The following is a 12,222-nucleotide window of genomic DNA, read 5'->3' as shown; positions in this document are numbered from 1 at the left end:
TTATTCTTTAGTGTCATTACTGCTGTTATTTGGCTAATAAATGTATCTTAGGTCATAGGGACCGTTTCAGTTTTTATATTGCATTAATGGTATCTTACGAATGTCTTAACTTGTAATTTTCTTGAAGGAGTATTTTGTTTTTAACTAGTCTGGTGTACTTCATAGAGTGGTTGTGACATGTAAGTATATCAGATCATCAACCACTTTTGTGTATATCCTAAGAACGCAAAAAATACAATTTTCTAATTTATTAAGGGTGAAAGCGATCGAAGTGGTCATAGGACAACATGATTTTATCACCAAATGAAGCCTAAGTTGTACAACTCTGTCATAATGAAGTTATTTACAGCCTTCAGTATTTTATTTAAGTATTGGCTTAATGACATTCTAAAGTCTCCATTTTCATGCTATTAAAACAAACAAACAAAAACAACAAGGTGAAAATAAAAGCACATTATTATTTTATTTTTTTTGAGAATAAATCTCAATTTAAAGGGAAGTCAGGTGCTAGTAAAAAGCCCAAACACATTCTGTACCCTCATCAGTTAAAAGCAACACCTTTGCTGATATTTGCATTAGTTGAGGTTTTGTTGTTGGTCACAGGTTCATACACTCTATCAACCTGAGGACTTGTGAAATTTGTACTTGTATAGCATATATTTACACTACAAACAAGGTGAAGTTCAAGGGGAATTGTTAGTGATGTACACAGTTCTGTGTCAAAGACAAGTTACTCCCTCTTTCATTCATGAGACAAAGTCTTGACTCTTGAGGAATATTTTACACAAGTCAAAGAAGGCAATACTGTCTTGTAATTCTCAAAAGGATTTTTGGAAGCAGAAAATAAAGAGAATAGTTTTTTAACTTTCATTTGAAAATACAAGTCAACATTTAAATGCAACCAGGATTAAGATTTACACTCAAGTTAAACATTTAGAAATTTCTCCATGTTTTGTAGAAAAATTCAGATAGGAGCTCACCAAATACAGTTAAAGATGTGGATGTAATCTCTCTATATTTTAATGGTGACATAATTTGTTAGGAGATGCTTGATCCTTGGACTCATTGACCTCACTTCATTCATAGAATGTAGTTTTAAAACACACACTACTGACAAGGAAACTTAACTTTTTAGATTTTTTTCAACGCTTACAACTACAATTGTGTATTTCAGTATGATTGATATGCAAATAATATTGTACCTGAATAAAATAATTTCTTTTAAAAATAAAGATCTACTATATTTTTCTTCTCTAAACATACTGCTTCAATCCAAAATTTCTCTAATAAAGGTCAATGCAAGAAAGACTATAGCAAAAAAAATAAAAAATTAAAGCAGAAATTTATTCAACAAAATTTTATCAGACTTATAAACATAGAAAATACAACTTGAGTCACAAAAAGCTGAAGCTGTTTGTCATGAGTCTCCCCTGCAATTACACCGACAAAGCTTATTCAAAGTCTTATTATAAACACATAAAATTGTAAAACGGACAAAGACTAAAAACCTAACATTCACAATCCAGAGGAAGCATGCTGTTACTCCACCATTACTTCCAAAGGAGAGGGCATGAAATGCTTTTCATAACCTGAGGTAGACTGTTCATCTTCTGATGAGCTCCAACAATCATTCCTCTCTTCATCAGAGTCGACCATTTTACTGTACTCCTTCCTCCCATATCTGCTATCTGTGCTGTCACTGTTTTCTCTGGTGGTATCTTCCTGTTGATCATCTTGGCAGTCCATCAGGTGACAGCCATTCTCCTTTTTCATCATGTCAGAGTCAAATACCTTGGACTTTATTTCCACAACTTCCAAAACAGAGATTGTTGGATAAGGTTCGTAGTGGGGAACGCGGATCCAAGTCAAGGGCTCGTTAATCTACAGGTAGGTCAAAGAGAAGACTATTATTTTTACATTTTGTAAGTAAAACATAAAAAAACAGCATGTCATTGTAATTACATATCAAATAATTTAAATGATCTTTAATAATTACAGTTGATTGGAGATTAGAGTTTTGCTCACCTGGTGCTTCATCTGTTTGAAGATTTGGCTGTTGCTGGGATCTGGCACTTTCTCATACAGACACTGAGGTAGGAGTGGGCACTCTTTTTTGGCTCTGTGACAAACACTGAAAGCAAAAAGATACATGAACAGACACCATCAATACTTCAGTTCAACCATGTTAAAATTCATACAGTTCATCACAAATGGCATAAAATTCCCCAAGAACTTTTTCACATTACAAAACAAACATCACTATATTTTTTAATTGCATAAAATAGCAGATGATGGCATAGATGTAGAAAAAAAAAACAACAAGATGCATAGTTTTCAAAATTGTTACTCATAAAAATATGAAAAGATTCACAAACACTTTACACAATTAGCTAATCGGAGTTGAAGGAAAGATGAATGGGGTTAAATACAAGACTCTAGCATTCTGCGGAAAAACATCTGATGGAGCCTTAAAACTCGCCTAAACATACAGCTAAAGCTACAATGATGTGGCTTATTTCAAAACATTTTCATGAAATGGAAAATAATGGTGCCACTACTACTCAGATTCTGGAGTTATCCTTGGAAATTGTCAATCATAGCAGCTCTACATTTATGTTGAATGTGTGCAAGCTAATCTGCACAAAAGAATGGACAGAAATTTCCATACAAACACCATAAAGTCATGCCCTGAAAGATTCACAACACTGTGTTGGTCTTTCATACAAAATTACAAAAAATAAATTTCCATTTATGGAAATTAAAATTGTAAACAAGTTTAAGGGATGTGAACATTTTTAAAGACAAAGTATATATTTTTGCTTTGTCCAATCAGTATTTATGTTCTTTAATGATTGGTGTCCAGGTATCTAGCAATGATTTTCTTACCTTAGTATGAAAATGGTGAGAGCTATGGTGATGACCAGCACCACTATAACCACAATGGGAGTCACAAATGCTGATAAGAAATAGAAATATGGTGGAAGAAAGAAATTTAACAAATTTACTTGTTGCAACCATTTTGCAGGATATTACACCTTAACATAAAGTTAAATCATGATGGCATACCATAATCTTCATGATTGATTGTTGTGACTATTGTGTTGACCTTTTCACTGGGCCCAGCAGAGGTCACAGCTCGTATCCAAAACGTGTATTTCTGACCTGGACTAAGAGCCTCCAGCTTGTAAGTCGTTTTTGAGGTAACTTTTATGTTGGGCATTGGAGTAGAATTGTGTTTTGGATCTGAGGCTAAGAAAACAAAACAAAACATAGGACCATCAATCCACACAGTCAAAGAGCATCCTAACTTAGAAAAAAATAAAGATTGCACTGTTTAATTGTAATATTTGTATTCAAATTTCCATATTAAATTAATATCCTCCACTATCAAAATAACCTCATTGTCTTGTTGGCACGTCTGAGAGTAAAATAAGAAAAAAGATCATATTTTATGCTATATTGTACTGGTCATTAGCTCACTCCTACATGAGATATCACCATTTCAGTCAAGAGCCACAATATAACAGTCTTTTTTTGTTGTTGTTGTTTTGTATTTTTATGTTATTTAGCTATTTTCTTGTTTACAATATTTGTCATGTTCATTCACGTCTCGTCTTCCTAATTTGTTTTGTCTTCTATTGCTGCTTTGCCAAATAAATTTCTCTGGATGTGATCAATATTTTTATCTTTAGTTGGAATCCCTACATATCCATATTGGAAAATTCTATTCTGTCAAAGACAAAATATTTTCATTTCACTTTACTTTGATCCATGTAAATTGTATCTGCTTTTTAAGCTTTATTGCACTAAACTGAATAAATTAGTCATTTAAGATAGTACAAATAATTAAACTAAGGGGAATTGGACAGGAAAGAAAGAGCTGCAGCATACAGTAACTACAGAACATATTTGAAATACTATTATTGCTGGTTGTTTAATTGTGGTACATTTACTTTTTATGCTATGTTTGCAATTTGATTGTAGTTGGAGTTAAGAGAGTTTTTACTCCTTTGTTGCCTGTAAGAAATAAAATACAATCTAAAGAAATCTGTGTTATAGAAAATGAAAACATCTGTGCATCCTACTTTTTCTGTTATGTATTCTACTGCAATTAATTGTATTATATAATATTGTTCATAGCATTTTGTACCTCCTGGCATGTCCAGTCCTATTTCATAGTACAAGGTCACCCCCCTCTGGTTGGAACAGGGAACTGGGTCCCAAGTCAGAGTCACTTCAGTTGTACCAATATGAGACACCTTGAAAGAAGACACTTTGGAGGGAACTGATGGAGAAAGAGATTTAATCATGAGTTTTAATCATGAGTTGATTAAACCTTCAATACAAGAAAATACAGTGACAAGGGATTTATGTATAATAAATCAGCACACTCACCTCCCTGAGCTGAACATCCTGTAGCTGTTGCAAGTTTACTAATTTCATTCAAGTTTGACACTGCAAACAATGATACTTGGTATGATGTGTACTTTTTAAATGCACCTACAGTTGGAGACAGATGAGAGTAAAAGAACCAGCATTTAAAATAAAAAAAATATGTTCCAAACTTTAGAAAAAAAACAAAACTAAACAGCTTAAATGTTTCTGAACCACCACAAAGAAGCCAAATATATATGTGCAACTAGAGGAACATACAAACACAGGTCACTAACCTTTAAAAAAGACTGTGGTCTGTTTATTGTCCACTTTGACCCAGTCAGATCCATTTCCAGGTTGACTCTCTTTGTATTGCACCACATACTGTTTGATGCTGTCAGAAACCTTGGAGGACAGGTTCCAGGACACAGTGAGGTTCCTTTCGTTCATTTCGAGGTGAATGTTTTGTTCAGTTTCTTGTTTTCCTAGACAGGAGACAAAATAGGTTTTAGCCCTGTTAATCCACAGAGGAAACACAAGCGTTGTGAAATAATCATGACGTCTATTGTACGCTGACATAATTTCCGTTTAGCAGCAGCTCTGATAGAATGTATCATATTAAAGCATTTATCCCTAATACTATAACTATTCTATCAAAAACTACTTTGTTTACAAAAGTCAAAAGTAAATTAAGTAAAACTAAACACATATCAGGCTTTTCTAGTCGTATCTTAGGTTAACTAGGAAATAGTTACAATTTTCTCTACTTTACCAAAAGGAAGCTTGACATAAAGGAAATAGATACCTAGTATTCGCCTCGGCAGACGAGAAGCTTTTGTAGCACCGAGAGCATTGTAGGCTGATACACTAACAGATGACACATCCTTCAGAGATGAGATGAGGCGCCACTTCATTTCATCATACACAAAGAGGCTGCTTGGGTTGTCCGTGGACACATTTATTTGCTGTTCAGTGCCATTAATGTAGGAAACTGTGATTTCATATCCAAGAATGTGACCTCGGGCCTGAGAAATAGAAAGATTCTGGACAAGCCAGATGGTGTTGACTGAGTGCTGAATATGCATTTAGAGATAGAGAGAGAGATGCCATTTAAATTCATCTTTGATCTTACCTTCCAGTTCAGAAAACAGTCAGAGTTTGACAGAAGCAGCTCACAGTCCCACCATGCGTCAACCTCTCCAACTGGGGCTGAGAAATGAATGCAGAGGAGATGTAGCACAAAAAGGAGGGAAACAAAGACAAATGCTATGTGCTACACACACATTAAATCTACCTGTCAACTTTTGTAGTGCTGATACGTTTCTTAAAGAGTGAAAAGTTGTTTTTGAATCCTGATTCCATCAATATAAAAACTATTGGCATTGTGGATAAATGTAAAGATAAGTTAGACAGAATGTGTTTAGACCTCATTATTCTTTTAAGATATAAGATGTCAGAAGACAGAGCTCATATGGCATAATGTACTCATTCAGCATCTCATGTTTAAAGAATTATTGTGAAAGCTCTTAATTTGATTATAGTCAAAAAAATGTACATCTGTATTTCTTTTGAATTTATATGCAGCGCTTACCCTTTGAACATTTTGCCATTTTATAAACTTCAATGCATTTCATTCGGATTTTGAAACACAGCAGCACAAAGTAGTGCTAAATAACAACATGGAAAAAAGTGCATAATTGCATTTATTTGCAAATAAAACCAGAGTGACCTTTGTTTGTACTTACTTCCTATCACCGTCAAATACCTTACTCTAATTCTCTTACATTAAAGCTATTGCACAAAATTGTAACCACATTATAACATAAATGAAACCAAGGTTGAACTTTTTGGCCTACATAAAAATAGTATGAGCAGAGGGTTGCAATCATCAGAAATTTGCCAACTCAGCAGCCTCTCTTACTGGAAAAACAAAACTTTTCACCCCTTGAAGCAAAGAGGAGCTCTGTGATACTGCAACCAGTGGCAATCGCAGGTCTCCAATCTGATTGAACAAACTATCCCCAAAAATGATCATTTAATAAATATTTTTTCACATTTCCATTACACTTAATTTTTTAATTCAATCTAATCTAATCTAATCAATGTCAGCGAGCAAGAGTTAAAAGCAGAATAAGCCATTGGCAGAAAGGAATTGGGAACTTTTTCAAATACTTTACTCGGCACCTCAACCCTCAAATATATTTAGCTTAAAAATGTGACCCCATTTAAAGGTTAGTAAACAAGTTTTCTGATTAACTAAAGACTGTTTGCCAATAAATATTGCTACAACAAAAAAATCAACTGACAAAGCACAATTTTTTGTGCAAAGTTTTTACACAGTTTGATAGTGGCATATGACCCAAGCAGGCATGTGCAAGGCAATAAAACAGTTACATTTCTTGTCAAATGCCAAAAATAAATAAATACTCACATGACTCAGCACTTTTTATCAGAAAGCTTGGACTCCAGTCACTGATCAGGCTCGGGTCACATTCACAACGGACCTGAAATTCATAAACTGTGCTGGGCTGGGGTTGTATGACTCCGTAGCTGCTACTTAAGTTATAGTCAGTCTGTGATGAAAGAACCAGGGTAAAAGTTTGGCATTAATTATTGGAAAAAAAGATACAAAAATACCCAATACTATATTAATTTAAATTGCCAAACTTACCCAAATCCAGTTTTGGTCATCCTCAGTACGATATCTAACGTCACAGACTCCGACATTAAGCCCTAGCTCGCCACAGATGGTGCTCCAGTGAATCTCTAATGGATCTTCATCACCTGATGTGATTGTAGGTGGGGGTGGCTTGACTGGTGTGATTGGGGAAGAGACAGAGGACCAAAGATCAGACAGACAGCCCAAAAAGTTTCAATCCGATGTACGAGTCACAAAATGAATACGATGAAGGTATTCCAATAGTATCAGAAATATCTATCTTTTTCAGATACTGGAAATTGTTCTGCAACATCATTACAAAAACTTGGGAGAAGACGTACTAATGTGTTGGGTATGGATAACAATTTCCTGAGATTTGACAGAAACGTTCTGATTCTGAGCCTGGACCCAAACCCGGAGTTCTGCATGGCTCTCGAAGTTTTCCCGAAGAATTAACCCGTCTGAGCTACTCCCATAGGTCACAGGCTCCTCCCTGGAAAAAAGCAGGAGAAGGCGTGAAAGGACAGGCCAAGGCAAAAAAGTAGGGCTTAAAAATTTTTAATTTTGGGAGATTAAGAGCAGAAATTTGACAAATGTGTTTACTCTTCATGTTCTGGCTTCCAATGAAGGGTGTAGATAGTGCGGATATCAGGACGGGTTTTTGGATCCCAAATGCATTTAATAACTGAACAGACCATCTGATCACATGGTCTGTAGCACTCAAGATTAGAGGGAGGAGTAGGAAGACCTGGTGAGCACAAAGAGAAAATGTGTCATCATAGATGCATTGTTTTTCTTGCATCTATGATCCATGGATTTTTCGTGATGCAACGAAAAATTTGTAGATTTTCGTTGCATTATTCAACAGTGTCATTTACATAGTAGCTATAAATGAGTGAACACACAAAAGTTTCCTCTCTCTTCACATGAAATTATTTCCACGCCAGAAATCCGATGAATAGTTCCTCTATCTCAAGCATGAAATAGGTCTCTGAGCAACCTCCTGCTGGTATGTGGAAGGTATTGACAGTGCTTCACTTTTTCCACGTTTTGTAATGTTACAGACTTATTCCACATAATATTAATCTCTTACCTCGAAATCCTATTCACAAAAACCCCATTATGACAATGTAGATTTTTTTACAGATTTATTTTTAAAAAAAAGAAAATTGAGAAATCACATTTACAGAGATATTCACAGCCTTTGCTTAATACTTTTTTGATGCACCATTGGAAGCAATTCCTTCTCGACTTCTTTTTGAATATGATGCCACAAGCTTAGCTCACCTATCTTTAGGCAGTTTCATCATTTCTTCTTTACAGTCCTTCTCAAGCTCCATTAGGCTTAATGGAGTCATCTGTGCAGCCAGATCTCTCCAGAGATGTTCAATCAGATTTAAGTCTGGACTCTGGTTTGGTCATTCCAGGACTCTGAAGCACAGAGTGGCTCTGAAGCCACTCCTTTGGGATGATGGCCATGTGCTTTGGGTCGTTGTCCTGCTGAAGAATTAACTATTGCACCAGGCTGAGGTCAAAAGTGCTTTGAAGCAAGTTTTCATCCAGGATGTCTCTGTAGGTTGCTGCATTCATCTTTCCCTCCATCCTGACTGGTCTGCCAGTTCCATCCATCCATAATCTGTTCACCCTTATCCCTATTCGGGTCGGGAATTGCTGGTTCCTATTTCCAGCTGTGTTCCGGGCGAGAGGCGGCGTACACCCTGGACAGGTCGCCAGTCTGTTGCAGTCTGCCAGTTCCTACTGCTGCAAAACATCCCCATAGCATGATGTTACCATCACCATTCTTTACTGAAGGGGTTTTGTCCTGGTGATGAGTTGTGTCTGGTTTCCTCCAAACTTTACTCCTGGAGTTCACACCAAAGTGCTCATTCTCAGACCAGATAATTTAGTTTCTCGTGGTTTAGTCCTTCAGGTGCCTTTTGCGTAAACTCCATACGGGCTTCCATGTGCCTTTTATGAAGGAGTGGCTTTTGTCTGGCCAGACTATCATACAGGCCTGATTGGTGGATTACTGTTGAGATGATTAGTCTTCTGAAAGATTCTCCACTCTCCACAGAGGAAACCTAGAGATCTGACAGAGTGACCATTGGTTTCTTGATCGATTGGCAGTAGGGAGAGTCCTGCTGATTCCAAACTTCTTCCGCGAAATAATTTTTGTCTCTCATCGCTGCATTTTTCGATTCCAAAAATCCTTTTTCTTTTTCTTTTGTTCTTTGAGCTCGCAGTATCTTCAATGTTTCTGAGCTCACAGAAACCTTCAAAGCAGTAGAAATGTTTCTGTATCCTTCCCAAGATCTGTACCTCAAGACAGTCCTATCAAAGAGGTCTAGAGATAATTCCTTTGATTTCATGCTTGCTTTTTACCTCTGACCTGCTGTTAGCTATGGGATCTAATTTAGAAAGGTCTGTGCCTTTCCAGATCTTTTCAGTTTAACTAAACTTACACATGTGGACTCCATGTAAGTCCACATGTGTATTTTAACAGCTGGTATACAGATGGAAACGATGAGTATTTTATTACCTTTTCTGGAAACATTAAAAATTATGAGCTTCATGACATAATCTATGAATATTTACATAAATGTAATTTCTTTTTTTTTTTTTTTTGACGACAAAATCCTCAAAAAACATTTGAGGAGGCGTCCTCTGTTGGTTGAGGACACATTATAACATGATCCACTCCATCAAGAGATAGACTCTTCTGGTAATATTACGTCTTACAATTGCATGCTTTTCTTTCATTTCATAATACAATGTTTAAAAAAAGTTATTTTATTTTCTAATAGATAAAAAATTAAAATACATATTCGGCTCCAACTGCTCTTTTTGCAATAGCTTTCCTTGAAATAAAATTTAATTTAGGTACAACACAGAGTAACATAGTTTCCAGTAAAACAGGATATGACTGAAAAAGATGATGATGATTACTCAGTCTGTTTGGGTGAAGTAATTTGTCTTCAGCTAAAACATCTGTGCTTTTCTAATGAGAAAATCCTACTTATAGTCAGTTAAATGAGGTGTTATTGCTCTGGAACTATATTTTGTCAGTGGTTTGTCAGTAGCTTTGCCACTGACATTTCACATTTGTGCCCAGCAAGAACTCAGAACATTGGTCATTAAGATCGTAGGTTGTGCAGATATATGTGTGAATTATTTAGAAATTCACACACAATGATCAAATTACACAATGATCTTACAGAGCCAAAAAAAAAAGCAGTGGAGGTATTATCCTTGTGAGTCACAATACAAAAATATAATGACCACTGTGTGAAGCTGCCAGGGGAATGAGTCAGAAAAAAATCCAAGTGTCCATGACATTCTCTATGTAACCAACATGGTAAAATATGACATCTTGTCATTTCCACAACACAGAGAAAAAGAAAGAGAAAAAAGAGACTCCCTGTATGCCCACCAGTATATATATTTGATTGGGGATGGGAGGTAAAATTGCTAAAAAATAAAAGCAAAAACAAATTGGAAGCAGTTCTCTACAGACTGCACAAAAAAGTTACAAAACAAAGAAAGGTACACTCATTTTAAACACAAAGGATGTTTCAGTCACTCACATGCTCATCCGCCTGTCTCTCAAGCTTACACGTTTTGTTTTTGACACATTCAACACACGCCTGTCACCTTTGCCCATTTCTCATAAGCCTACGTGTGCTTTTCAGAAATCAGTTCAATACTTGCACATGAGAAGTTACAAGAAGGCGCAGTAGGTGCTGCGTTAACAGGAAGCAGGTAGCTCCCGTCTGAATAAGCGCAGCCTTCCTTTTAGACCACTTCCCCTTCACAATAGAGTGCAAATCAAAGTTTGTTAATAGTGTAAATGCAAACAATTGCTCATATTATATACAATGCAAAGCAAAATAAAGCTAGGGATTGTTAAAATAGACTTAAACTAATCTGATCACCACATATTTTGTGGTTTTTACTGTAATCACAACAAAAGCAGCATCAAATAGTGTTGAAAAACTGCATACAGTCAGAACATTACAAATTCAAATACTGCTCTAAAAACAACAAACAAGGATGTTTTCTAACAATAGCACCATTCAGTAGTGCAACCATACAGCTAAATAGTACTAGACAACTGCATTTGGGCATATTTTAAAAAGAAAAATGCAGCATTTAAAAAAAATCCAGTGGAAGCAACTAGGTGAAAATGTTCCAGGGATATAATCAAACAATAACATATAATTAATATTATATGTTATAAAAAGACAGGATGAAAGTTTATTTGTAATATATTTTATAAATGACAATATTTAAAAAATATATATATATATATCCTTGATATAATAGTATTCTCAACTCAAGCAAAACACATAATGAAACATTAACGCTCATTTTATGACATTGGTAAAATAAAATAAAATAAACTTGTTAATTTCTGAGGAAACATGCATGTAGTGAGCTAAATTGTACTTAAATTGAAGCTTCGAGACACTCTTCTCCCAATAATATACAAATGTGAATAAGCCTACCTGGGCTAGAACAACAACAGTGCGGGAAGATGACCAGCAAGACGGGCAGCAGCCACCACGTCGTGGGTGTGGCCATCACATTTGGACCTCAAGTTTCTGAAAAACAAGCACGTTTACATTCCGTCGATTTATCTTTACTTGACGCGAGCAAATGTACATGACGGACCAACAGCTCGGTAAAAACAAGTCACGCACGAGACCCGACCCTGTAGTCTCGTGCGTGACTGAAGGGTCTAGTCAGGTAAATGTGCTGCTGTTCACGGAATTGCGTTCACTTCCCCGACATAGCAGGAATACATATAGGCTATAAGCGCCAACATTTGCTATACATTAAGTACATTTTTCTACTAGAACGGAAAATTCTTTACCTCATTTCGAGATACACAAAGACACGCGAAGCGCATGCTGTGGCCGTAGGAAACTAACGCTGAAAAAAAAAGTTAGTGCGGAATTAAAAACTTTGCCGGGTGAAGCTCCTCCCTTTTCAGGAATTACCAGTGACGTAGAAAGTGCATTATGGTTCTATTCTCAGGCTCTGTTCTTCGTTCGTCCGGCGTGGCTCTGTGACGTTGCCCTAAAATGTGCCCTCACTGTCAAAGCATGTTTTGCTTTTGTTTTTTTGTTTGTTTCCTTTTTGGAGTGTCTGTTTTTAATCACACTTCAATTTATAATAAATTGGAACAG

General features: G+C 36.0%; 1 protein-coding gene across 1 annotated transcript; it reads right to left on the bottom strand.

The window, feature by feature from the left end:
• Positions 1-1,325: 1,325 nt before the first annotated feature.
• il12rb2l (interleukin 12 receptor, beta 2a, like) lies at positions 1,326-12,061 on the bottom strand. The gene is made up of 15 exons (XM_055035589.1): positions 11,907-12,061; positions 11,539-11,634; positions 7,637-7,781; positions 7,375-7,526; positions 7,046-7,188; positions 6,806-6,947; positions 5,507-5,583; positions 5,180-5,417; positions 4,671-4,859; positions 4,396-4,500; positions 4,151-4,285; positions 3,067-3,249; positions 2,887-2,956; positions 2,026-2,131; positions 1,326-1,881 (listed from the first exon to the last, which is right to left on the bottom strand). Exons 2-15 carry the CDS (start codon positions 11,612-11,614, stop codon positions 1,540-1,542), a joined length of 2,103 nt encoding a protein of 700 aa, XP_054891564.1. The 5' UTR covers positions 11,615-11,634; positions 11,907-12,061; the 3' UTR covers positions 1,326-1,539.
• Between the last annotated feature and the right edge of the window lie 161 nt (positions 12,062-12,222).

This window comes from Poeciliopsis prolifica, unplaced genomic scaffold (genome assembly GCF_027474105.1).
Source record: "Poeciliopsis prolifica strain line A6 unplaced genomic scaffold, Auburn_PproV2 SCAFFOLD010, whole genome shotgun sequence".
NCBI classification, from domain to species: domain Eukaryota; kingdom Metazoa; phylum Chordata; class Actinopteri; order Cyprinodontiformes; family Poeciliidae; genus Poeciliopsis; species Poeciliopsis prolifica.
Note: the sequence above shows the minus strand (reverse complement) of the source record. Positions and strands in the feature narration are given on the sequence as shown.

What these genes read in the sequence shown, in the direction of transcription:
- il12rb2l (XM_055035589.1), bottom strand. Translation starts at nt 11,614, where the DNA reads ATGGCCACACCCACGACGTGGTGGCTGCTGCCCGTCTTGCTGGTCATC. An exon ending in GATAAAAAGTGCTGAGTCAT is followed by an intron (nt 5,584 to 6,805) that starts GTGAGTATTTAT and finishes TTCATTTCTCAG; the next exon opens with CCCCAGTTGGAGAGGTTGAC. An exon ending in AATCAATCATGAAGATTATG is followed by an intron (nt 2,957 to 3,066) that starts GTATGCCATCAT and finishes ATTTCTTATCAG; the next exon opens with CATTTGTGACTCCCATTGTG.